Source organism: Aureococcus anophagefferens (assembly GCF_000186865.1).
Source record: "Aureococcus anophagefferens unplaced genomic scaffold AURANscaffold_5, whole genome shotgun sequence".
NCBI lineage: Eukaryota > Pelagophyceae > Pelagomonadales > Pelagomonadaceae > Aureococcus > Aureococcus anophagefferens.
Window position 1 is genome coordinate 1,629,700 of NW_008705565.1, and position 25,626 is coordinate 1,655,325.

The 25,626-nt window shown below is 72.5% G+C and overlaps 6 protein-coding genes across 6 annotated transcripts; 4 read left to right on the top strand and 2 right to left on the bottom strand.

Annotated features, from left to right (window-relative positions):
- Positions 1-606: 606 nt before the first annotated feature.
- AURANDRAFT_62674 (hypothetical protein) lies at positions 607-969 on the top strand (the record flags this gene model as incomplete). Its single annotated transcript, XM_009036699.1, has 1 exon — positions 607-969. The coding sequence occupies one exon, from the start codon at positions 607-609 to the stop codon at positions 967-969; it is 363 nt and encodes a 120-aa protein (XP_009034947.1).
- A 908-nt stretch (positions 970-1,877) lies between these two features.
- On the top strand, positions 1,878-3,260 carry AURANDRAFT_62675 (hypothetical protein; the record flags this gene model as incomplete). Its single annotated transcript, XM_009036700.1, has 1 exon — positions 1,878-3,260. One exon carries the CDS (start codon positions 1,878-1,880, stop codon positions 3,258-3,260), a length of 1,383 nt encoding a protein of 460 aa, XP_009034948.1.
- Positions 3,261-4,508: 1,248 nt separating this feature from the next.
- On the bottom strand, positions 4,509-5,771 carry AURANDRAFT_62676 (hypothetical protein; the record flags this gene model as incomplete). The annotated part of the gene is made up of 1 exon (XM_009036952.1): positions 4,509-5,771. One exon carries the CDS (start codon positions 5,769-5,771, stop codon positions 4,509-4,511), a length of 1,263 nt encoding a protein of 420 aa, XP_009035200.1.
- Positions 5,772-6,776: 1,005 nt separating this feature from the next.
- Positions 6,777-15,077, bottom strand: AURANDRAFT_71173 (hypothetical protein; the record flags this gene model as incomplete). Its single annotated transcript, XM_009036951.1, has 6 exons — positions 6,777-7,388; positions 8,628-10,301; positions 11,558-13,081; positions 13,281-14,060; positions 14,365-14,772; positions 14,805-15,077. The coding sequence occupies 6 exons, from the start codon at positions 15,075-15,077 to the stop codon at positions 6,777-6,779; spliced, it is 5,271 nt and encodes a 1,756-aa protein (XP_009035199.1).
- A 134-nt stretch (positions 15,078-15,211) lies between these two features.
- Positions 15,212-16,963, top strand: AURANDRAFT_69716 (hypothetical protein; the record flags this gene model as incomplete). Its single annotated transcript, XM_009036701.1, has 2 exons — positions 15,212-15,272; positions 15,459-16,963. One exon carries the CDS (start codon positions 15,464-15,466, stop codon positions 16,877-16,879), a length of 1,416 nt encoding a protein of 471 aa, XP_009034949.1.
- Positions 16,964-22,453: 5,490 nt separating this feature from the next.
- AURANDRAFT_3287 (hypothetical protein) lies at positions 22,454-22,705 on the top strand (the record flags this gene model as incomplete). The annotated part of the gene is made up of 1 exon (XM_009036492.1): positions 22,454-22,705. A coding segment is annotated over one exon (252 nt), but the record flags the coding sequence as incomplete, so codon positions are not given.
- Between the last annotated feature and the right edge of the window lie 2,921 nt (positions 22,706-25,626).

The window sequence follows — 25,626 nt, forward strand, 5'->3', positions numbered from 1 at the left end:
GTCGAGTGTGCGATATTTTCTTGTCCTTAGAGGTTGGAGGCGCCCTATGGGTACCCGCGGGGGGCTCGAAACCTTCAGGACACACTTTTCCCACGATCTCAGAGCCTGCGCAGCCCCGGCGCCGACGGTGTCGCAACACAGTTTCTCGGGCAGCGTGCGGGCATTCGAGGTCGAGAACTTTTCGTGTCCTGAGATGCTCGAGCCCATCCATAGGTACCAACGAAGGGCTCTGCAGCGCCAGCAGACGGTCCACGACCATCATCATCGCGAACACGTCCAAGAGCTGCCCCAAAACCCCCTTCCTCGCGTGGCGCCAAACCGGACACGGTGCCCTCCAGCGCGCCTCGGTTTCCTTCCACCGGACCCGAACCGCCCGGACGCGTAAGTCTTGTCGCGGGCGCCTTCGCGGGGGAGCGAATACCGCTGCGGTCCGTCTGGGGCCGCGTCGACGACGGCGGCGTCGAAAAGTCCCCGGCCAAAAGTCGTCAACATTGCCCCAAAACGATGGGTTGCAGTACGAGGAGCTCGCGCAACATAATCTCGTTGAGCTGCCACCCCATACTATTTATTACCCCTTGGCACCACAGCCACGCGGCAGCCACGATGATGACCTCGCGCGCCGCGCGCTGGCTCCTCGCGGCGCTCGCCGCGCTCGGCGCCGCGCCCGCCGCCGCCGACGACGGCCTCGACATGGCGAAGATGTATTTCGGCATGCTGGACACGGACGCCGACGGCAAGGTGTCGAGGCCAGAGCTCGACACCTTCGTGACGAACATGATGGCCATGAGCGGCGTGCCGGACCTCGCCGACGACCCCGCGCTGCCGGCCATGATCGACACGGCCTTCGCGATGAGCGACGCGGACAAGAGCGGCTTCGTGAGCCTCGAGGAGGCCGCGGTGACGCAGGAGGAGATCACGAAGATGGTCGGCGCGTTCATGGCCGAGAAGATGCAGGGCGCCGACCTCTAGGGGCGGGAGCGAGGTTCACACACCAACCTAAGAACTAAAGTTTACTTGTTACGCGTCACAGCGGGGTCCGGCAGGAGAGGAACGCGTGGTACTGGCCGTCGTCGACGTGCTTCGTCTCGAGCGCGCCGAGGAGGGGCCTGCGGAACGGTCGCGCGCTGAAAGATGGACTCAACACGGAGACGCCGGCGCGCCGCACGCGAGCCTTGCGGCGAGCATGTGCTTGCAGAGGACCGCGGTCTCGACGGCTTTCGCCGCCTCGAAGAACGGCGGGCAGGAGCAGTAGTCCGGGAAGCAGGCGTAGCGCCGCTGCGTCGCGCCCTGGGCCGCCGGCGCGTCGATGGCGACGAAGCAGCGGTCGCTGGGCCGCGCGACGACGCGCACGAGGGACCGCGTCCGCAGCACGTCGACCGCCGCCTCGAGCAGTTCGCGGCTCTCATCGTCGGCGCCGAAGAGGTCGTTGGCGACGCGCAGCGCGCGCATCTTGTCGTCCGCCGCGGACGCCGACGACGTCGACTGGATGTGCGCGAGGGCGGCGTCGAGCGTCGCGAGGCGATCCATGTGTTGTTGTGGTGGTGTTGTGACGATGCTATTGCTGCGCTTTGCTGTTGCTGTCGATGCTGCGCGAAGGCGACCGCGGCCGAGATCTCTTGCGCGTCGCTGTTGCTGCCGATGCTGCGCGCAGGCGACCGCGGCCGAGGCCTCTTGCGCGTCGAGCCGGCCGGTAGTCGACGGAGCCGGCTCGGCCAACCTCGAGGTCGACCTCGCCAAAAATCACCGCAGGCGCGGCTCCTCCAAGCGTCGTCGTCGCCGCGCGCGCGAGCTCCCGCTCCATCGCGCTCAAGCGAAAGAACCGCGTCGGGGCGCGCTCCAGCGAAAGAACCGCCTCGGGACGCGAGAACCCTCGAAAAATGGCGCTGCTCGAGCTCCTCCTGGCCCACGACGAGCACAACTACGCCGCGGCGTCGCTCGTCGTCGTCGTCGTCTACGCGCTGAGCGCCTACGTCGCGAAGCCCGGCGGCGCCGGCGTCTCGGCCAAGGGCGCGAACGCCAACGTCGACGCGGCGCCCGAGACGCGCGCCGCGTTCGCGTCGTTCCGCCGCGCGTACGTCGTCGCGTTCGGCTGCGGGCTCTGGTGCGAGTTCGCCGGAGCGGCCATGCTCTTCGCGGCGCTCCGCGAGACCTACCCCATCGTCGTCGTCGCCGAGCTCTTCGCCGCGTCCTTCGCGGGCTCCTGGGCCTCGCGCGCGTTCCTCCGGCGCGCGGCGGAGGCCGCGCTCGGCCTCAGGGGCGCGTGCGCGTGCGGCCTCGCGCTCTACGCCTGCTCGGCGCTGGGCACGGCCGTGTCCTGCGACCGCGAGGGGCTCTACGCCCTGCTCGTCGCGTCGCGCGTCGCCGCGGGCGTCGCGCAGCCCGTGCTCCAGCAGAGCTTCGAGGCGTACCAGCGGAGCGCGCACGCGGCCGCGCGGTACCCGTCGGGCTGGCGCCGCGAGACCTACGAGGCCGTCGGCTTCGCGTCGACGGCGGCGTCGCTGGGCGCCGGCGTCGGCGCCGAGGTTTTCGCGCGGCTCGCGGGCGGCGACCGCCGCGCGCCGCTCGCGGCGTCGGCCGCCGTCGCGGCGGCCGGCGCGGCCGTCGTCGGCCTCGCGTGGCCCGCGGCGCCGCCGCCGCCGGAGGCCGCGTCGTCGACGACGGGCGTCTGCGGCGGCGACGCCGAGGCCGGCGGCGGCTTCCTCGAGTTCCGGTCCGTCGCCGGCACGGGCGGCCGCCGCGGCGTCGTCGTCACGCTGGCGGGCGCGTGCCTCGACGCCGCGGCCTACCTCGCCCTCGTCGCCTGGGCGCCCGTGCTCGCGCGCGTCGACGGCGACGCGCCCTTCGGCCTCGTCTACTCGCTCGCGATGGCCGCGGCGGTTATAGGCACGAACGGCTTCGCGCTCGCGGCGTCGCGGAGGCCGCCCAAGTTCGAGGCGCTCGCGGCGGCGGCCTGCGCCGTCGGCGCCGTGGCCTTCGCCGTGCTCGCGTACCACCGCGACGACGTGCCCGGCGCCGTCGCGCCCTTCCTCCTCTTCCAACTCGCCTTCGGGTGCTCGAAGCCCGCGTTCGCCTCTTTGCGGGGCAAGCACGTGCCCGCGGAGAGCCGCGACGCCGCGGCGAAGCTGAGCTCGGCCTTCGTCGCCGGCGCGGGCCTCGCGCTGACCCTGCTCTACCCGGGCCACCCGACCGCGGTCTTCGCGGCCTGCGCGGCCATCTGCGGCACCGCCGCGCCCGCGCTCGCGCTGCCCGCCGCGAAGTAAGTTTGTCCGCTTTTCGATTCGGCGGTGATTAGAAGTGGGATGCTGCGCTCTACTTCTTCCGAGACGCGGCCTCGCGCTTCGGACGCTTCCGGGCGGCGGGAGGCGACTTCTTCCGGGAGGCCGAGGCCCGCTTCCCGGAGGATTGCGCCGGCGAGGTGCCCGGCTCTTGCTTGACGACGCCCTTCTCGGTCTTGACCTTGACCTTGCCCGGGCCTTCCGACAGCCGGCGCGCGGTCGGGCAGGGCCGCGCGGCTCCGAGCGAGACGTGGCGGACGACGATCTCGAGCAGCCGCGTGTAGCATTCCGCGTCTTCCTCCTTCTTTTTGATGGCATCGTAGAGCCCCGTGGTCGGCGCCCCGGCGTCCAGCAGAACCTCGAGAATAGAGTGCTGTCCATTTTCAGCCGCGGTCTGCGCCGCGGTCTGCATGCCGATTTTTGGGTACGCGCCCAGATCCATTCCTGGCTTTTTGCAGATCAGCTTGACCATCCGAAGTGCCTTCTCTGAATCAGCGTTTCCGCTGCGGCCACTGGACATCTTCACAAGGATGTCGACGAGGTTGCTATGGTAAACCGAGGGGCTTTCAACTCCGTAATCTGTATTTGCGTCAATCGACGTGAGGTGGAACGCGAAGCGATCGACTTCCAAATTCAGCGCCGCGTAGAGCAGAGCACCGAAGCCCTCGCGCAGCTTGATCGGACTGTCCGGGGATAAAGCGTCGTGGTAAAGGTCGTGCGCGGGGTCGTCTTGCGTGCTCCAAATTTCAACGTGCCACGGATCATCCGAGCTCACGTGCTCGCTTACTTTACCAACGTCACTATTTAAATGATAGTAACGCTCACCGTACGGACTGAACGCAGCTCCTTCGATTTTCAGAGCGCTTGCGATCTTTTTGATTACGATATGAAGATCTTGCCCCGCACTAACCTCAACACTGCGCAAGTCCTCATACATCCGGCCGTGGCCGAGGGAGTGCAGGCGCACGACGAGAACGGTTTTCGTCATGATGTCCGAAACAGGCCGCCCCCCCCCCCACGTGTAGAGAAACTGCCTCTGCCGCGCGACCGCGCGAAGCCTGAGGCAAAGGCAAAATCGCTGAACCTCAGCCTGAAGCCGGCTCGTCAGGTAGTCGTCAGGGAGGCGTCGGGGGTCGGCTCGAGCAGTCTCGCGCGATCCCGAGTGAACCCCGCCCGTAACGACGCGATCCTCGGCGTTCGTTCCCGGCACTCGTGCACAATCCAAGGCTCATTTTACCCCGCGCTGAGCAGCGACAGGAACAGCGCGATCCACGCCGTCAGCGTGACGAGCGACGCGATATACGTCGCGACGAGGACCTTGCCCAGGGGCCGCTCCGCGTCCTGGGCGAAGAGCTGGCAGAAGATCATGCACTGCATCGCCGGCGGCGGCGTGCTCTCGAGCATGAGCACCAGGGTCAGCGCCGCGTCCCCCGGCGGCACGACCGCGGGCGCGAAGAGCCGCAGAGCCACCGTGGCAGCGCAGGACAGGCAGGGTACGACCAGCAGGCGGATGACGACGGCGGCGCCGAGTAAACCCCCGAGCACGGCGACGTCGCCGCCGCGCTCGGACCGGCCAACCTTCGACGCGACGGAGCCGCCGAGGTTGATGATGCCCACGGGCACGGCCGCGCTGGAGACGAGCTGCACGGCGCCGCCGAGCACCGACGCCCGGCCCGGCGGCCCGAGCAGCGCGTCGCGCGCGCCGGGCACGGCGCCAAGCACGCCGCCGAGGATCGCGCCCCAGACCGGCGGCGCGGGCTTCCGGAGCACCGCCGCGACGCACGCCGCGCAGCGCCGCGGGACGCTCGGCGGCGGCGACGGCGGCGCGTCCTTCGCCGGCGCGGGCGCCGGCGCGTCCGTCGCGAGCAGCCTGGGGCACACGGCCCACTGCAGCGGATTCATGACCGAGATGTAGAACGACACGTAGCCCACCGTCGCGGCCAGGCACTCGTCGCCGCCGAGGAACGACCGCGCCGACGACGCGCAGAGCGCGTCGACGAGGGCCAAGGGCAAGCCGCCGGAGTTGGGGAAGGCCGCGGTCATCATGACGACGGCCTCGAGGAGCGCGTCGCCGCCGTCGTCGGCCGCGTCCGTCTCCCCCAACTCCTCGTCGTCCAAATCCGCGGACGTCATGGGCGAGAAGACGGGCCGCAGCGTCGGATCCCGCCGCTCGCGCTCGCCGCGGCACCAGCGCCGGCAGCGGCACGCGCACTTGGCCAGCGCGAGGCCGAGGGCGCAGTGGAGCACGGCGTAGCACGGGAGTATTAACCAGTGCGCGATGCGCGGGCCGGCCCTCGCGACGGCCGCCGACACCTGCCAGAAGAGGAGCGCCGGCAGGAGGCAGTAGGTCGACAGCTCCGCGACCTTGCGCCGCGCCGCCCCGTCGAGGATGGACCGGCGGCTCAGTAGCACGCCGGCGCAGCCCACCATCATGACCCGCGCCACCGACGTCGACGACGCGACGACGACCTTGAGGAGCAGCGCCGTGGCGACCATGTTTCTTGCGAACGCCGCAACTACTCGTTGCGGAGGCAGACCGGAGCTACTCGGCGCGGACGCAGCCCTTATCGATCACCATCGACGATGACAAGGGGCAAGAGCAGTTCAAGAGCTGTGCACGACCAACTCGACCTCGACCCAAGAGAGCGCATGGAGTCTGCCAAAACGCGATTGCGCACGACGCAGAACCTGCCAGACGGCGTCGTCGTGCACGCGCTGAGCTTCCTGAATCATGTCGACCTCTGCGCTGCGGCCACGACGGCGCGCCGGTGGCGCCAGGCGGTCGACACGCGCGCGCTGTGGACGGCCTTGCTAGAGAAGCGATGCCCGGCACTTTTGAGTGCCATGGGCACATGCGGCGCGCCTCGCCAGCTCTTCACGCGGATATCCCGGCCGCTTCAACAGCGCCTCCCGGAGACGCCCTTGAGCGACGTGGTTTTGCTCTTCGAGAGTTCTTACCAGGGCGAGATCACGCTGTCGGTTGCGTGTCCGCTCGATGAACTCATCCTATTTGACACTGCGATGTATCTGATTCCCAACAAGCTTCATGGTGCACCTACGCGCTTCGAGGATACGCGCAACTTTGATTTTAACTGGGTGACCATCACGCTCATCCGAAAGTCTGATGGTGCCATCATCCGCAATCAGGGAGTCGCATTCAGTGGCCACGACACTTGGGAGGCGCACGACATTTCCCCGCAGATACCCGGCCACTCGTTCGCGCGACATTATTTAGCGGAATCACTGCAACCCTCGAAGGAAACCCATGAGTTCTCGATCGAAGTCCAGGCGAAGAATCTGCTGGACGGGAAAAATCGTGATGCCCAATTTGATCGGGGTGATTTGGTTGTCACATTCTGCGCCTCGGTGTGTACCGATTTCTACAGGTTCCCTGGCTGGGACCGTGAGGACGATTATGTGTGGACTGGAAGACTTCAGCGTGAAAGCAACTTGGTCATCACCCCGCGCCTCCTCGCCTCCCTAGATTGGAAAACTTAAGCATCATAGACCGCTCGCGCGGGAGAGGCGCATGGACTGGAGGCTCGCGAGGGTGCCGTACTCGCCGGCGTAGGACGCCTCCATCGCCGCGAGCTTGGCGAGCTTGAGCTGGAGGAGGTCGTCCTCCGCGTCGGGGAGCGGCGCGACGACGTCGGACGCGGGCGACTCCTCCCGGGGCGGCGTGACGCGCGCGGAGCCCCGCGTCGACGGCGCGTCGCAGAAGAGCATGGTCACGCCCGCGGGCCGCGCCGAGAGCGGCGGCGGCGGCGGCGTCACGATCGGCGCCGACGCGGCCGCCGGCGCGGAGTCGAGGCGGGCCGGCTCGGCGGCCTCGGGCGTCGCGGCCGAGGCGGGGCGCGACCGCGACGGCGGCGGCGCGGGCGTCGGCGGCGCGGGCTCGTCGAGCAGCGCGTCGGCGGGCTCGTCGAGCAGCACGTCGGCGGGCTCGTCGAGCGGCATGGCGAAGTCCGCGGGATCAAAGTCCGGGTGGCGCTCCGACGGCGGCGCGGGCGACGGCGGCATCGCGAAGTCCGATGGGTCGAAATCCGGGTGCGCCGTCGACGGCGGCGCCGGCGACGGCGGCATGGCGAAATCCGAGGGGTCGAATTCGTCGTGCTCCGAGGGCGCGACCGGCGACGGGGGCATCGCAAAGTCCGACGGGTCGAAGTCGGGATGGCGCTCCGAGGGCGGCGCCGGCGACGGAGGCAGGGCGAAGTCCATGGGATCAAAGTCCGCCGTGCCCGGGACCTCGAGGATCGGCGCCGGGACGCTGCCGCGCTCGGACCGCGCGGTCTTGGGCCTCGCGTCGATCTCGACGACGGTCTGGCTCTCGCGCACGGAGACGATGCTTTCGCGGATCGAGGCCGAGCTCACGCGGAGGGAGGCCGTGCTTTGACGCGCCGGCTCGACGATCTGCAGCGACTTGGCCGTCGCCGGGCGAAGCGACGCCGCGCTCTCGCGCGCGGGCTCGACGCTTTCGCGTAGCGACTTGGCAGCCGTCGCCGGTCGCGAGCTCATCCGAACCGACGCCGCGCTCTCGCGCGCGGGCTCGGCGATCTGGCGGACCGACTTGGCCGTCGCCGGGCGGCTAAGCGACGCCGTGCTTTCGCGGGCGGGCTCGACGCTCTGGCGGACCGACTTGGCAGCCGTCGCCGGGCGGGCGCTGCGAAGCGATGTCGCGCTCTGGCGGGCTGGCTCGACGCTCTGGCGCACCGACTTGGCAGCCGTCGCCGGTCGCGAGCTCATCCGAAGCGATGTCGCGCTTTCGCGGGCGGGCTCGACGGAGCTCATCCGAAGCGACGGCGCGCTCTCGCGGGCGGGCTCGACGCTTTCGCGTAGCGACCGGGCCGTCGCCGGGCGGCAAAGAGACGCCGCGCTCTCGCGGACGCGGACGGACTCGGCCGTGTCCGGGCGACAGAGCGACGCGCCGCTCTCGCGCACGAGGAAGGACTTGGCCGTCTCCGGCCGGCCGAGCGTCGCGCCGCTCTCGCGGACCGACTCGACGCTCCCGCGGAGCGGCGCGCCGGTCGCGCGCGCCTCGACGCCCCGGGGCGTGGGCGCGCGCGCCATGGCCTGGACCTGGGCCAGGAAGCTCGGGTCGACGCCCGGCGCCGCCACGGGCGGCGCGTCGATGGACGCCGCGGGCGTGTCGTCGGCGAAGAAGTCGTGGAAGGGCGTCGCGCCGCGCGCGAAGGGCGTCGCCGGCCCCGCGTCGGAGTCGCGGAAGGGCGTGCCCAGGGGCTTGGCGAAGGGCGTGCCCGCGCGCTTCGGGGCGACGTTCGCCGCGAAGGAGTCGCGGAGGGGCTCGTAGGAGGTCGGCGGCGGCTCGTCGTCGTCGTCGAGCGCGGCGAGCACGCTCGCGCGGAGCGCGAGCGACTCGACGGACGCCGCCGACGCGCGGACCATGACGTCCGCGCCGCCGCGCGTGCGCTCGACCCACTCCGCGGACTGCATGGATATGCCCGGGACGCTCTGGCGCGAGACGGAAACGCCCGCCGAGACGTCGACGGGGTTTCGGGAGAAGCGCACGGACCGCGACGCCGTCGCGCCGCGCGGCGCCGCGGCGGCGGGCGTGAGCGTCGACGTCGGCGGCCGCACCCTGGGCGTCGCCGCCATGGCCTCGACGAGGTCCACGGACGCGTCCGGCGGCGCCGGCGGCGTCGGCGCGGCCAGCGACGCGGCGAGCGACGCGCCCGTCGGCGCCGACGGAAGGCCGTCGAAGAAGTAGGACGCGTCCGTCGCGGGCGCCTTCGCCGACGGCCGCGACGCCGCGACGGACGCCAAGAGGACGCTCGCGGACTGGTCCGCGAAGGAGCAGTAGGCCGGCGGCGCGCCGCCGTCGTGCGGCGACGCGACGGTGAGGTCGACGTCGCCGTCGTAGGCCGGGGGCGCCTCCTCGTCGCCGTAGTCGCCCGCCGCGTAGTCCGCGTGGCGCGGCTCGTCGTCGTCGGCGCCGCCGACCGTGGACACGCGCAGCGGCGACAGGGGGGCTCCGTCGTCCTCGTCCTCGCCGAGCGGCGCGTCGTCGAAGGCCTCGTCGTCTTCCGGCGCGTCGTCGAAGGCCTCGTCGTCCTCGTCTTCCGGCGCGTCGTCGAAGGCGTCGTCCTCTTCAAACGCCGCCTCGTCCTCCTCTTGCGCGGGCGGCGCGGGCGTCGGCGCGCGCGGCGTCTTGCGCGTCGGCGGCCGCGCGTCCGCGTCGTCGTCGTCGCGCGGCTTGAGGGACGCGACGCGCGGGACGTTCGCGGCCACGGTGACGCCGCGCTTGTCGGGCGTGCGCGACGCGGGCGCGGCCAGCTTCGCGCAGCGGTGGCCGAAGGCGATGTTCACCGTCGGGTTCCGCGGCGGCGCCTTCTCGGACCGGGGGATCGCGGTGCCGAAGACGCCGAGCGGGCTCGGGGGCTCCGGCGGCGCGCCGGGCGCCTCGTCCGGCGGGAAGACCGCTTCTTCGTACCCCACGGCCGCGGGGAGGGCGAGGCTCGTTGGTACGGGCGACTCGGCGTCCCGCAGCGTGAAGACGGCCCGCAGGCGGCAGGACGGGCCCACGGCGACGCCGTCGAGCGCGTGTAGCGCGACGGCTTCGCCGAACGCGACTTTCGCGAGCCCCGCGACGTCGACGCGCCAGTGGAGCCACTTGCCCCGCTTGCCCTCGAAGGCGCCGCCGAGGGGCAGCTGGGCGTGGAGCGGCGTGCGGCTCGCCGCGGCGAAGGCCGACGAGAGCAGCACGCGGCGCCGGTTCCGCTTCTCGTCGCTGACGACGAGCTCGACGGCGAAGGGCCGCGCGTCGCTCGGCGGCAGCTCGAGCTGGAGCACGAGGTAGCGGTGGAGCAGGCCCAACGAGTGGGCGCCGCGGGACGACCGCGGCGCGCCGTCGCCGAGGGCCAGGCGCGTCGCCGCGCCGCCGTCGATGCTGTAGACGTAGCCCCGCGTGCCGCTGTCGTAGAGCCGCTTCACGCCGCCGCTCGCCTTGGCCTTCCAGCGCTTCAGCGGGTCCTTGCCCGACGCGCCGAGCAGCTCGCAGGACGCGCCGCCCTGGTAGAGCATCATGCTGGATGGTTCGAACGGTGAACCGACGGGCGGGCAGCTCTCCGAGAGGGGCTGCCGCGCCGACGGTGCCGCGAGCGGCACCTTGCCGAGGCGGAGCACCGGATATCGACGGCCTCGACGCATGTTTCACAACGAGATTGGTTTTTCGGCTATGCCGTTCGCGACAGTCCGCGACCGCTGAGCCGCGGGGTCGTCCTTTGCTCGTGCCGCACGCAGATCTGAAAAGAAAGAACATGAAGCGCACGCTCGACGTGCCCGGCGGGAACGACGCGCGCCGCAAGTCGAAGGACATCCTCCCCTTCGACCAGTCCCGCGCCGAGGGCCACGCGATCCTCGTGGGCGCCTGCGCGCGCGTCCTCGAGGCGCGGGGCGGCGCCCTGCCCGTGCGCGGGCTCATGCACGAGCTCAACGGCGCGGTCCCCGCGGGCGCGTTCTCCAAGCGAGGCGAGCCGCGGTCCGCGGCGAGCTACGTCAAGCAGGCCTGCGGCGGCTGCAAGGCCTGGGTCGAGGCCCTCCCGGCGGACGCGTTCACCATCGCGGGCGACTGGGACCGCGCCGACGTGACCCTCGCGCTCGCGGCCGCGGCGCCGCCGCCGCCGCCGGAGCCGGCCGCGCCGCCGGTCGCGGGGACGACGCGGACGGGCCGCTGCGCGTTCTGGGACCTGCGCAACGGCTGGGGCAAGGTCGCCGTCGACGGGGCGGCCGGCGCGCGCGTCTTCGTCCACTGGCGCGACCTGCGCGACCGGTCGTCGCTGCCGCGCGGCGGCCGGGTCCGCTTCGCCGTCGCCGAGTCGGACAAGGGCTTCGCGGGCGTCGACGTCGTCCTCCTCGAGACGACGGCCGCCGACGTCGACGCGCTCCTCGCGGCGGGCTGCCTCGCGCCGCGCGGCCTCGCGGCCATGGCCATCGACGATCTCGGCGACGACGGCGCCCGGGGCGCGTCCGCGGCGGGCGCCGCGGACGACGGCGGCGACGACGACGCGGAGATGACGGCGACGACGCCCGACGCGTCCTTCGTCTTCGCGCCGCCGACCTTCGACCACGTCGCCGCGGATGCCGCCGTCGTCGTCCCCGAGGACGACTCCGGCGTCGTGCCCGTCGACCCCGGCGAGGACGACGTCGACGACCTGCCCCCCGAGCCGCCCGCGCGGCCCGTGACGCCGTAACGACCTTGTACAGGAACGCCCACCCTAGCGCCGCCGCCCCGCGCTCTCGAGGATCGCCGGGAGCTCGACGAGCACCGCGCGCTCGAGCCTGCCCCGGAGGCCCGCGGCCTCGCCGCCGCGCGTCGCGCGCGCGTAGGCCGCGCCGTCGAGGTCGAGGAAGGCGCGGCAGCAGTCGCCGAGCGGCGGCAGGTCGCCCGCGCCGAGGGCCGCGTCCCGCGCGGCGGCCTCGAGCGCCGAACGGACGTCGGCCTCGACGGCCGTTTCCGTCGGCCTCGGGAGCGCGCGGGACCACCAGCTCCGCGTCCAGTGGGGCGCCGCCGCGAGGGCCTCCAACGCCACGGCGCTCGCCCGCGCCGCCGTGGCCCGGGCGACGAGCGCCTCGACGGCCCGGAGCGCGCGCGCGGACGGCAGGCCCGCGAGCGCGCGGAGGAGCCGCCGCTCGTCGCGCCGGAGATCCCGCAGCATCGCCGCGCCGTCGTCGCGCGCGCGCAGCGCGTCGACGACGGCGTCCTCCAGGGGCCCGACGACGTAAAAGTCCGGCCGCGACGCCCAGCTCCCCGCCGCGCGGCGGAGGAAGACGCCCGCGGCCCGCATGACGCCGCGCCACCCCGCCGCCGCCGCGACGCCGCCGGCGATGAACACGACGGGCCGCTGCGTCGCCGGCGGCGCGCCCGCGTCCGCCAGATCCACGACGACGAAGGCCGCGTCCGCGCGCTCCGCGAGGAGCCCGGACGCGTCGGACGTCACGCCGAGCCGGAGCCGCCGGAGCGGCGCGCGGCAGGACCGGCGCGCGCGCGTGGTTTGATCAAAACCGTCGCCCTCGCCCCACTCGTAGACGACGTCGCCGTCGACGGCGGCGTCCGCCGGCGGGCCGAGGACGCGCGCCGCGAGCCGCGGCGCCGCGCGGCCGCAGAACACCGCGAGCGGCGACAGCTGCGCGGACCGCACGGCGCGCTGCGCCGCGTCGCGCCTCCGCTCCGAGTCCGCGCAGAGCGCCGGCGCGTGGGCGCGCACGTGGCGCTCCAGCGCCTCGATGGACGTCGCGGACACGCGCCGCGACGCCTCGAGCCAGAGCGCCGCGTTCGACGCGAACGCCGCGCCCGGCGGCAGCGGCGCGTCCGCGACGCCGCAGCGGCCCTCGAAGAAGGACGTCGCCGCGACGCCGTGGGCCGCCTCGAGGAGGGTCCTTCGCGCGTCGCCGCCCGCGGCGAGGCCGGCGAACGCGGCCGCGGCGCCCGCCGTGACGGCGACGACGTCCTCCGGGCGCCGCCGCGCCGCCTCGCCGAGCGCGGCGAGCGCCAGCGACAGGACGGCGGCCTTCCCGTTGCCCGGCGCGCAGAGCGCCAGGTCCAACGCCAGCAGCTTGGCGCCGCGCGGCGAGCTCTTGTGGCCGTTGTGGCCGAAGAGCGTCAAAGCCCACTGCGACAGCAGCAGGTCGAGCGTGCCGTCGAGCGCCGCGGCGAGGTCCGCGGCGGCCCTGAAGGGCCGGCGCGCCGCGTCGTTCGTCGCCCAGCCGCCGCAGCGCGCGGCGACGTCCGCGACGTCGCGCGACACGAGGCCCAGGTCGCCGGCCCACCACCCGGCGCACCGGTCCTCGACCTATGTGGAAATCAAATCTTCAACCCGACTTCAATGTGCGCGTAATCGAACGATTTGGACCAGACTCTTTCGCTGTGCTTCGAGAACTCGACGAGAGCAATCGATCCGTCCAAAAATCAGCCGAATCGACTTCGATTTGATTGAGATAGAGAGTTCTGAAGTTTGGTGGGGACCCCCCAAACCAGTGGTTGATTTCCACACAGTCCTCGACGAGCGCGAGCAGCAGCCAGTAGGCCAGCGCCTCGTCGTCGGCCGACGGCGCCGCGCCGGCGCCGACGCCGTCGAGGAGCGTCGCGCAGACGACGTTGAGGCCCTGGCAGTAGCCCGTCGCCGGCGCGGCCGCCGCGACCGCGAGCAGCACGCGCCGGACGACGCGCCGCGCGCGCCCGGACCGCGCGCCGCCGCGGCCGCAGTCGAGGGCGACGTCCGCGGCGACGCTCGCCGGCACGGCGGCCTCCAGGTCGCCCAGGGGCGCCAGGAGCCGCGCGGGCGGCGCGAGCGACCCGTCGCGCCGCGCGCAGCCGGCGCGCGCCGCGCGCGCGGCCGCGCCGCTGAGCGCCGCCCACTCGCGCCGCCGGCGTCGTCGCGGCACGCCGCGCCAGACGAGGGCCTCGGCGCAGAGCTCCTGGTGCTCCGCGACGAGCGTCGTCTTCCGCGCCCAGGCCGCGTCGTCGTCGCCGTCGGACGCGTCGCCGCCGCCGTCGGACGCGTCCGACGCGCTCTCGCTGTCCGACGGCTCGCGCTCCTCCTGCGTCGACGGCGCCGTCGGCGCCGCCGGCGCGTCGACGGCGAGGCAGCGCGGCCGCGGCGGCAGCTTCGCCGGCGCCGCGCCGCCGCAGAGGCGGCACCGGCAGGCCTCGGCCTTGGCCTGCCAGGCCTCGGCGCGCGCGGCGCTCAGCGTCTCGAGGCCGCGCTGCTCCGCGAGGCGGTAGAGCTCGTCCTCTTCCGCGAAGCTCGCGGTCGTGCCGCTGTCGTCCATCTTTGATTTTGTCAGACCATCCCCTTTTGCCACTAATTCTCCATCTTGAAGTGATGTTTACCTGCCCGCGAGCTCGGACCGTCCCGGCGGAACTCAGTGGCGGAACTTCCGGCGGACTCGAGCTCAGGGGCAGACTACCTAGCACAAAACAATCCTATTGCGTAAAGATGGGCAGGAGGCTGTCGATGCGCCGCCGGCACGTCGGGCAGCCGATGCTCGCGCGCTGGCACCGCTTCGCGCACTTCGTGCACATGAGGTGGCCGCAGGGCACGCACGCCGCGTCTTTTGGCCGATCCATGCACACGTCGCAGAGGCGGATGGCCTCGAGTTCCGAGGTCAACGACCGCGCGCGGCTCTCGGCCGCCGAGCTCTTCGACGCTTCGGCCGCGGCGCGCGCGTCCGCCGACGCCGCGCGCTCGCGCTCCGCCTCCGCCTTCTGTCGCAAGCGCTCGGCGTCCGTCTCGTCGTGTTTGAGCAACGCGGCGTCGAGGGCCGCGGCCTCGTCCTTTTCCAGGAAGCGGAAGGGCGCGCCCTCGCCCCCCGGCCAGAGCGCGAGCAGGAGCGTCTCCGAACGGCCGCTCTCGAGGCGCACCGTCGCGCGCGCGCTCCGCGCGCGCTTGCCGCGGAACGATTCCGTCGGCGAGAAGAGGCGCTCCGCCGCATTCTCGAGGGCGCGGTCGACGGCGCGGGCGGTCGTGACGAGCGTCGAGGGCTGCTCCACGGCCTCGACGATCGCGCGCGGACTTGCTTGCCGATCTGCAGCCGTTCTCCGGCGAGCGCGTCCTCGGGCCGCGCCTCCTCCGCGACCCGCAGCATGTGCTCCGCGAAGATCTCGTCGCGCCCCGGGCAGGCCAGCTCGTTGTGGGCCTCGACGCCCGCGATGGTCCGGGGCTCCACCTCGCGCCGGCAGGTCCGGCAGACGATGCGTTCGCGCACCTCCGCGGCGTCGCTGGCGTCGTCGAGGCTGATCTCGACGCAGGCGTCGTCCGGCCAGAGGAGCTCCCTCCAGCGGCTCATGGTCCCCTTCCTAGGGCTGCTGCATCATCCCCTTCCTCGGACCATCATGAGAAGGATAAGTCCTCTCCGGGTAAACTTTAGAAGGTGAAGTTGCGCTACAAACTTTTGCGCTCGCGACGTGTGCGCCGGACGACGCGATCGCACTGAGCCGCGGTGAAATAATTAGAGGCGCAGTCACACTTCAAAGCAACCGAGGTGCGCCCACCCTGCCTGGACGCCCTCCCGCGCTCCCGCGCGACGCGCCTCGGGGCCGCGGGAGCAACACAGCCATGCGACGCCGCGCGCGCGCACCGAATCGCCCGGCTGTTCGGCGACAACGTCACCGCTGCCCGACCGCCCGCCCCCGCCGCCCCGCGCGACGACGACCCGCCACCCGCGTAGGCACCATGGGCTACGACCTGAAGATCTGCTGCATGGGCGCGGGCTACGTCGGCGGGCCGACGATGGCGGTCATCGCGAAGAAGTGCCCGAACGTGCTCGTGACCGTCGTCGACCTGAGCCAGAAGCAGATCGACGCGTGGAACTCGAGCGCGCTCCCCATCTACGAGCCGGGCCTCGAGGAGGTCGTGGCCGTGGGCCTGAAGCGGGGCAACCTCGTCTTCTCCACGGACATCGAGGGCACGATCGCCGCGGCGGACATCGTCTTCATCTCCGTGAACACGCCGACCAAGACCGCGGGCATCGGCGCGGGCCGCGCGGCGAACGTGAAGAACTGCGAGCTCTGCGCGCGCACCATCGCCAAGGTCTCGACGTCGGACAAGATCGTCGTCGAGAAGTCCACGGTGCCCGTGCGCACGTCCGACGCGGTCCGCGCGGTGCTCGAGCACGGCGCCAAGCCCGGCGTCAAGTTCCAGGTCCTGTCGAACCCCGAGTTCCTCGCCGAGGGCACGGCCGTGCCCGACCTCGAGGAGCCGAGCCGCGTCCTCCTCGGCGGCATGCAGACGCCCGAGGGCCTCGCGGCCGTCAAGGTCGTCGCGGACGTCTACGCGCAGTGGGTGCCGCGCGAGAAGATCCTCACGACGAACCTCTGGTCGTCGGAGCTCTCGAAGCTCGTGGCCAACGCCATGCTCGCCCAGCGCGTCTCCTCCGTGAACTCCATCTCCGCGCTCTGCGAGGCGACGGGCGCGAACATCGGCGAGATCTCGCGCGCGTGCGGCACGGACCCGCGCATCGGCCCCAAGTTCCTCCAGGCCTCCGTGGGCTTCGGGGGCTCCTGCTTCCAGAAGGACATCCTGAATTTGGTGTATTTGTGCGAGACCTACGGCCTCCGCGAGTGCGCGGAGTACTGGAACTGGGTCGTGAAGATGAACGAGTACCAGAAGAGCCGCTTCAGCCTCAACATCGTCAAGTCCATGTTCAACACGGTCACGGGCAAGAAGATCGCCCTCTTCGGCTTCGCCTTCAAGAAGGACACGGGCGACACGCGCGAGACCGCCGCGGCGTTCGTCGCGCGGGACCTCGTCGACGAGCAGGCGCGCGTCCACGTCTACGACCCCCAGGTGAGCCGCGAGACCATGATGACCGAGTTCAAGTACACGCTGAACCTCACGGAGGCGACGAAGCCCGGCTTCTCCGACCTCATCGTCACGTCGCCGGACCCCTACGCCGCGGCCGAGGGCGCGCACGCGATCGCCGTCGTCACGGAATGGGACGAGTTCAAGACGCTCGACTACCAGAAGATCTACGACTCCATGGCCAAGCCCGCCTTCCTCTTCGACGGCCGGAACATCATCGACGCCGACAAGTGCCGCGCCATCGGCTTCCAGGTCTACTCCATCGGCAAGCCCGTCGGCATGAACTAGGCGCGCGACCGAAAGCCCGGCGGCCGCCCGGGGCGCAGCACGGCCGCCACCCGCCCCCGCATCCCCCTAAACGACGCTCAAACGACGCGACCGCGATTAGCGAAGCGGGGGCGACCTAGCCCGGCGCCTTCCGCGGAGAAGACTGGTTCGATCCCGCGTCCGACCGCCGGGGCGACCCGAGCGCGGGCTCGTCGGCCTCGGCGGCCGCCGTCGCCTTGGCGCGCATGGCCTTGGTCCGCCAGACGTACATGCCCGTGCGCTCCTCCCAGGACGCCTGGCCCTCGAGGTCGTCGCGCGCGTTCGTCAGCTCGCCGACGTCGAGGAGCTCGTTGCGCAGCTTCTCGGCGCGGCACTTCTGCTCGTAGGTCAGGTGCCGCGCCGCGGGCTTGTGGGCCCGGATCTCCTCCTTGCGCCGCCGGTCGTCGATGCACGCGCCGGGGATGAGGCCCTCCATCTTGTAGTAGCCCGGCGAGCACGCGACGACCGCGTAGGACTTGTCGCCCGAGGCGCGCACGGCGATGCCCGAGCGCCGCGCCAGCAGGGAGTCGCACTTCTTCTTGATGCCGCACTCGATCTCCAGCGTCCGCTCCGTCGACACGCGGTGCTGCGCGAGCTCGCCGTCGTGGTACACGGGGCCCTTGCAGCTCCAGGCCAGCTGCTCGGGCACGTCGTAGCCGCTCCGGTTCTGGGCGCCGCGGTTGTGGAGCCGCTCCGGGTGCTTGAGCTCGCTCAGGCACTTGAGCGGCGCGATGAAGCGCTTGCCGCCCGTCTCCGTCTCGCTGCTCTCGCGCGGCCGCAGCACGCGCCGCATCGGGCGGAAGACGTCCTCGACGCCGTCGGGCCGCCCGTAGAGCTTCCGCCGCCCCTGCGGCAGCCGGTCGACGAGCATGGAACTCGGCAGCGCCATGGCAGCGCCGGGCTCGCACCCACCCACGCAGAGCCTCTCGCAAGCGCGCTGATGGCTCGTAACGAAAGGATACTTGCACCGAAAGCGCAGACTTGCGGGCAGCGACGATGGGCAGCGCCGTGGAACCCACCTAGCGAACCATGCGCGTCCTCGCCTGCGTCGCCCTCGCCATGAGCGCCCGCGTCGAGCTCGAGTTCGACGGCGCGCCGACGGTCGCGGTCGTCGACGAGGCCATGGACCTGGAGCGGCTCGCCGGCGACGTCGTGGCGTCGCGCGACGGCTGGATGGGCGTGGGCTGCGAGGACGACGACCGCGCCTGCTTCCGCGCGGTGCTCGCGGGCGTCTTCCGCGAGGCGCTCGCCGAGGCGCTGCCCGCCGAGGCCGGCGCCTGCGGCTTCGAGCGCGCCGGCCCGCCGCCGTTCGCGCCGCGCGCGCCGGAGCTCGTCGCGCGCGCGGAGCGCGGCGCCGCGCCGGGCGAGGCCGCGCGCGTCGTCGTCGCCGGCGTCGCCGACGCGGAGGACGCGGGCCTCGCGGCGGCCTGGGCCGCGTCCGTCGCGCGCCGGGGAGCGACGCCGCTCGTCGTCGCCGCGGCCGACGGCTCGCTCGGCGCCGCGCCCTGGGCGGCGGTGCACGCCTCCGGCGCCCGCGGCGTCGCCCGGGCCCTCGTCGCCGCGGGCGTCGACGTCGTCGTCGGGTCGCCGCGCGCGCCCCTGCTCGCGGACCCGTTCGCGAGCGAGCTCGCGAAGGACGGCTGCGCCGTGGCCTGGGACGCGGCCGCGGGCGCCGCGTCGCCGACGTTCCTGCGCGGCGGCAGCGCCTTCGCGCTCACCTTCGCCGCGGCCTGGGACGCGGCGGCGCCGACCTGCGGCGCGGCCGCCGCGCGCGACTACGCGGCGGCCGAGGCCGCGGCGCTCCACGGATCGGCCGCGCCCGCGTGCCGCCCGGAGCGCCTCGTCGCGTCGCGGCGCGTCCTCTTGGACCGCGGCGGCCTCGGCGGCGCCGCGGGGTTCGTCGCCGTGGAGGTCACGGGGGACGACGCCGCGACGCGGCTCGCGCGCGCGCGCGACGCCGCGGCGTTCGGCGGCGACGCGCCGCGGCCCCGCGTCGACGGGCGGTCCGGGCCCTGGCTCCTGTACCTCCTCGAGGGGCCGGGCCAGCGGCGCTGGGAGCGCGCCTGGCTCGAGGCGCTCCTCGGCGGCGCGCGATCGGCCGTCGCCGTCGTCGCGCGCGCGCCGGCGGACCCCGTCGCGGCGCTCTGGGAGGCGCTGGCGCGGCCCGAGCGCGTGATCGTCCTCGTCAACTGCCACGACGTGGCCGTCCTCGAGAGCCTGGCCACGGGCGCGTCCGCGTTCTACGCCGCGTGCGCGCGGAAGCACGTCGGCCTCGTCGTCGTCGACGAGGGCCACGGCGGCTGGTTCCACCTGAACCCGCAGCTCGTGGACCACGCCAAGTTCGCGCTCATGCTGGGCTTCGGCCGCTTCGTCGACCCCGACGCCGTGCCGGGCCTGCGGCGGCGGCCCCGCGTGCTGCAGGCGCCGCTCGGCCCCGCGGCCGCGGACGCGCTCCGCGAGGCGCGGAAGGTGCCCATCCTCGAGCGGCGCTTCGGCTGGGGCTACCTCGGGCGGCTCCAGGGCCCGGCGCGGGCCCACATGCTCGCGGCCTGGCTCGCGGCGTCGGACGCGCGCGCCGCGGCCGGCGGCGACGCCTCGGGCTACGTGCTCCACGTGACCGCGGGCGTCGACGAGCAACGCGCGCGCGCCTGGCGCCGGGGCATGGCCTGGGACGTGCCGACGAACGCGAGCTCCTGGCGCCGGGGCCTCGAGCGGGCCCTGCCGCCGGGCCGCTACCGCGCGGCGCTCGGCTCCGTCGTCTTCGCGCCGTCGCCGCCCGCGTGGAAATCTTCAAGCTGACTTCCATGTGTGCGTCGTCGAAAGGGTCGACACGCGTTCTTCGGCCGCGCTTCGAGAACTCGACGAGAGCGATCGATTCGTCCAAAGATCAGCCGAATCGATGTGGCCGAGCGAGAGCATGTCAAAGTTTGGTCGGGGCGTCCCGAACCGGCGGTCGATTTGCAGGTCGCCGCCGGGCAACGTGCACCCGGAGTGCTACCGCACCTACGAGGCCCTCGAGGCCGGCGCCATCCCCGTCGTGTCGTCGCACTACTACGCCGTCTGGTTCGGCGCGCCCTTCCCCGTCGTCGACGCGGACTGGTCCGCCGCGTCGCTCGCCAAAGTCTTCGCGCTCCTCGACCGGCCCGACGAGCTCCGCGCGCTCGCGGACGCGTGCGCGGCCTGGTGGGCCGCGGCGAAGGCCGACTTCCCGCGCCGGGCCGCCGCGCTCCTCGACGCCGTCGACGGGGTCGCCGCCGAGGAGGCGGCGGACGACGACGGCGACGCGCCGTGCGACGGGCGCCGGCGGCTCTACTTCGCCATCAACTACAACGGCTTCGACTACGAGACCACGTTCCCGGCCGTCGCCGACGACGCCGCGCTCCGGCGCGAGGCATTGGCGCTGATGGCGCGCCTCGACCTGCGCTTCGGCCAGGGCTGCGACGACGCCGAGTGCGTCGCGGACGAGATCGTCGCCGACATGCGGCGCCGCGTCGACGAGGCCTGCGGGGCGCCGGCGCCGGCGCCGGCGCCCGCGCGGGACTGGGTCTTCAACGTCCTCGACGTCGCCGACGGCGGGCCCGCGGCGTCCGGCGCGCCCGCGCGCGTCGCGGCGCCGCCGGGCGGCGGCGGCGACGTCGTCGCAGCGCTCGCGCGCGGCGGCGCCGCGCCCGTGAGCCACTTCCCCTTCGAGGCCTCCGCGGGGACGCCGCCGCCGCGGCGGGGCGGCCCCGTGCTCGTCGTCGTCCGGAACCCCTTCGAGTCCTACTGCGCGTGGCGCGGCCGCGCGGGCCTGTCGCTGCTCCAGTACGCGCACCGCTGGGTCGCGCACCACGAGTACTGGGCCGCGCGCGCGGACCTGCCCCGGGTCCGCGTGTCCTACGAGAACCTGCTCGCGGGCGACCTCACACCCGCGGCGGCGGCCGCGCTCGTCGACGGCGCGGGCGCGCGGGCCCGGGCCCTCGCCGCGGCGGAAGACGCCGACGACGCGTGCGGCGCGCGCTTCGACCGCGGCGACCTCGCGGCCATCCACCGCGACCTCGGGCCGAGCCTCGCGGCCCTCGGCTTCGAGATCGCCGCGGCGCCGCCGGGCTTCCGGGCGCCCGGCGGCTAAGTGCGTTCGTTGAAGGGAAAGGTGCCGTGTTCAAGGTTTTTCGACTCGAGCCGGCGCCAGGCACCTGTGCAGGGAAGCGCGGTCGAGTCGGAAACCGGGGACTTGCTCGCGTCGGACGACCAGGTCTGCGGAGCATTCGACGAGGGAGATGGCGCCCGCTATCGATGGCGTCGGCAAGGTAGGGAAATGGGGCGTGGACCCGAACAAGCAGGTCTACCTGGGCCACAAGCTGAGCCTCGTCAAGGACCCGGCGAAGATGCCGCGCAAGCACATGCCCGACGACTGGGAGGAGGCCACGTCGCGCATCGGCAAGAAGTTCCGCGTCATCGGCAAGAACGGCGGCACGGTGCGCGCGGGCATCGAGCTCGACAGCGAGAAGCTCGGCATGCTGGACCTGGACGACATCGTCGAGGTCATCGACAGCGCCAAGGACGGCGAGCGCGTCCGCATCGAGGACCCGCGCGGCCGCCGCGCCCGCGACGCGCGGACGAAGCCGCCCCGTCCGGAGCCTCGGGACCGCGCGCAGGTACGAGGGCTGGATCTCGTCGAAGATCCTGCTCCCCCACGACGTCGAGGGCACGGCCGAGGGCTTCAAGAAGGCGCCCATCGAGCTCAACGAGACGTTCGAGGAGATCTGGGCCAAGGGCGTCGACCCGGACGACTACAAGAGCCCCTACCTCTACAACCCGGAGGATCCGCACAACAAGCTCAAGAAGGAGCAGCAGGACGCGCTCGACGCCGTCAAGTCGAACTACGACCGGAACAAGCCCGTCCCCCTGCGCATCGGCTAGGGGGCGCCCTAAGCGCGCTCGTCGGGCGCCGCGCGGGCGTGGGCGCCGCGAGGGAGCCCCGAACGGAGGCTCGGGCGCGCGTCGTCTCGACGGTCTCCGTCTATCTCGCGACGCTATCCGTACCGGAGACGGCGACGCGCGCCCGCGCCGCGGCGACCCCGGCCGGCGACCGGCCGCCACTCGATCATCAGCACGACCTCGACGGCTCGACTGGTGCCAGCGGCGTCGCAAGCGTCGGAGAACGACCGTTCCTCCGGTGTCCGCGGCGGCAGCGAGCGGCCGCAGCGTGCCGGACGCGTCCGCCCGGAGCGACGGCTGCCTGAGATCCGCGCTCTCGCGCTCACCGACGCCCGACGCGCAGAGAAAGCGACGATGGCGGAGGTGCTCGTCGCGCGCGAGCTCGACGACGCCCACGACGGGTCCCTCACGCAGAGCGGCGGGTCGCTGCAGACGCTGGACGACGCCGCGCTCGCGCTCGAGCCGCTGGACGAGCCGCCGCTCGACGACGACGAGCCGCTGGACGAGCCCGAGCCGTGGGGCTACGACTACGAGGACGAGGCGCCGCTCGACGGCGACGACGGCGAGGGCCTGGGCCCGAACCCCTGGCGCGACGAGATCGTGCGCACGATCTTCGGCGACGTCGGCGCCATCCGCCGCGACTTCTCCTGCGCGATCGAGCGGAAGATCCTGCTCCACGGGAGGCTCTACGTCACGGAGCGGTTCATCTGCTTCTACAGCAACCTCTTCGGCTTCGAGAAGAAGATCAAGATCCCCTACAGCCACATCACGTGCATCACCAAGGAGTACACGGCCGTCTTCATCCCCAACGCCATCGCGGTCATCACCGCGCGCAAGGAGTACGTCTTCCGGAGCTTCTGGGACCGCGACGACTGCTTCGACCTGCTCAAGTCGTTCCACGAGTCCTTCCGGGGCCTCGCCGCGAGCGCCGGCGACGGCCTCGAGAGCGAGTCCGCGGACCGCGGCGAGAAGCCCGACGGCGACATGGAGGACCTGGGCGGCGCGATGCAGGACACGGGGCCCGAGGACCCGGCGTCGCCGACCGACGCGGGCGAGGTCGCGTTCGACAGAGTCGAGGACGCGCCGCCCCTGCGGCCCATGCGCAAGAAGCCGAGCCGCGCGTCGCCGACGCGGGGCGGCGACGCGCCGCCGCGGAACCCGAGCCGCGGGTCCGTCGCGGCCGTCGACGGCGACGTGCTCGTGCTCGAGCGCGCGGCGACGCCGCCGCCGCCGCCGGGCGCCGCGAGGCCCGTGCGGCCGTCGCGGTCCGACGACCGCCTGGTGGATACGCCGCAGCACGAGTCCGCCGAGGCCGCGCGCTTCGCGGAGCACGTCGCGTCGACGAAGCTCGCGACCGTGCTCCGCGAGTGCGTCCTCGACGTCGACGTCGAGGGCTTCTTCGAGCACTTCCTCAGCGACGCGGCGACTTTCCCCCTGGCGCGGTTCCACGAGACGGAGGGCGACCTCGACATCTCGACGACGCCCTGGGTCTCGGCCGCGCGCGGCGAGCACGACCGCGAGCTCCGGTTCCGGCGCCTCATCACGTCGCCCATCGGCCCGCCGTCGACGCGGACCACGAAGGTCCAGCGCGTCAAGGCCTTCGGGAAGAACGGCCTCGTCATGCACACGGTCATGTCCATGGAGGACATCCCGTATCGCGACTGCTTCACGATCCACGACCGCTGGGTCGTGCGGCCCGCGGACGGCGACCCGGGTACGACGCGCGTGACCTTCGAGTTCGAGGTCAAGTGGACCAAGTCGACGATCTGGAAGCGCCGCATCGAGTCGTCGTCCAAGGGCGACCTCCAGGCCTACTACGACTCCTACGCGTCCATGGCCGCGGGCTACCTCAAGAGCGCCAAGGCCGCGGCGGACGAGGCCGCCGCCGCCGCGCCCGCCGCCGCGGGCGCCGCGCCGCCGCCGCCCGAGCCCGCGGCGCCCGAGGCCGCCAAGCCCGCGGCGCCCGCGGCCGCGCCGCCGCCGGCGCCGCCGGCGCGCGACTGGCTCCCCTGGGCCGTCTGCCTCGCGCTCCTCCTCCTCTACCTGTCCCAGCGCGCCGCGAACGGCCGCGTCCTCGCGGAGCTCCGCGCGCTCCAGGCCGACGTCGCGCTGCTCAAGGCGGCCTAGGGGCCGCGGCGGTAACACGGCACGCGACCTTTTACTCGGCGGCGGGCTCCCGGGGCGCGCGGCGGCCGCTGGGGACGACCTTCTTCGACGCGGCGTCGGCGAGGCCCTTCTCGCGCTTCTTCCACTCGCGCTGGCTCTTGGCCTTCTTCTTCTCGCGCATCTTCAGCGCCTTCTTGAGCTTCGTCGTGTCCACGGGCGCCTTGGCGCCGGACGCGACGCGGAGCGCGTCCGCCCACTGGAGCTTCTCCGCGCGCGCGTCGTCGCCGGACGCCTTCAGCGCCGCGAGCTGGGCCTTGTCCTTCTCCGCGCGGGCGATGAGCGTCTTGAGCTTCTTCGTCTTCGACCCCGGCGCGCCGACCTTGCCCGCGGGCGCCGCGGCCGCCGGCGGCGGCGCGCGCAGCGACGCGAAGCGCAGGTCCGGCTTCGGCTCCGGCGCCGGCGCGGCCGCCGCCGCCGCGCCGTCGCCGCGCTTCCGCTTCTCGCCCGCGGGCTTGCGCGCGTCGTCCCGGCGCGCCTGCTCCTCGGCCTTGCGCGCCTTCTCCTCGGCCTTGAGCTGCTTCTTCGTCTTCTTCTTCCGCTTGGGCTCGCCGCCGCGGCCGCCCGACAGGCCCTCGAGCCGCTCCCGGAGCCGCGACCGCAGCACGTTCAGGTCCTCGCTCTGCGTCTTCAGCGCCGGCGTCGCGCCGACGGCGCCGCCGTCGTCGTCGCCGTCGTCGGACGCGGCGCCGCCGTCGTCCGACGCGTCGCCGCCGCCGCCGTCGCCGTCGACGTCGTACCTGGCGCGCCGCGCGCGCTTGCTCGCCTCCTTGCGCTGGAGCAGCGCCTCCTTGCGCTCCTTCTCCGGCGCCTTGCCGCCGTGGTTCTTGTAGAACTTGCTGTTGCCCTCCTCGGCGTCCTCCGGCGGATTTAAGAGGTCCGGCGGCAGCTTCGCGAGGAGGTTCGAGAAGTGCGCGTCGTCGGTGGCGATGAGGTCCATAACGTTTTTTTGGATGGACGTGCGAATTGCGAGGCGCGTTTGGTGCGTGGCGGTGCTGTCGGAAGGCGTGCGGCGGGCCGCGCTTCGTGCTTCGGGCGCCGCTCCTCTATAGCTCGATCGCCAGGACACTTACCAATCGTCGGCCGGAACGCAACATTAACTTATTGAACCTAGAAGTTTACTTTCGAAAAGTGGTTGGACGTCGTCAATGATGGTCGCACGATCTCTGATGTTGGGTTTGGCATGTTCCAGGCCAGGGGGAGAGAAACTGAGCACACTTTGCAGTGGGAATTCGGGGTCGGGCATCCCAAAACTTCAGCCCGCTCGTCTCGGGAACACGCAGAAGCTGAGATCATTTTTCCCTCTCTCTCCCGCGCGCGCGAGGCGGTCCCCGCGGCGAGGTTCTGGGTGCTCGAACATGCTATGCCAAGCGAACCCCGCTCTCGTCGCCCCGATTCCGGCCGGCAGCCGCGCGGGCATAGCATGTTCGCCCCCCCCGAACCCCGGACGCAGCCCCGCGCCGCCGGCCAACCACATCGTCTCGAGCAAAAGACGTTTCAGCCGAGCGATACATTTCACTGCAACTTGGTCCGTCGATTGGTAAGTGCAGGAGCTTTTTGTGTGTTGAGGTCACCTTGCTGTTAACGACGCGTGCGCGGTATGCGGCTACATCGTATAGAGGTCCACGTCCCTCCCCGGTATGCGA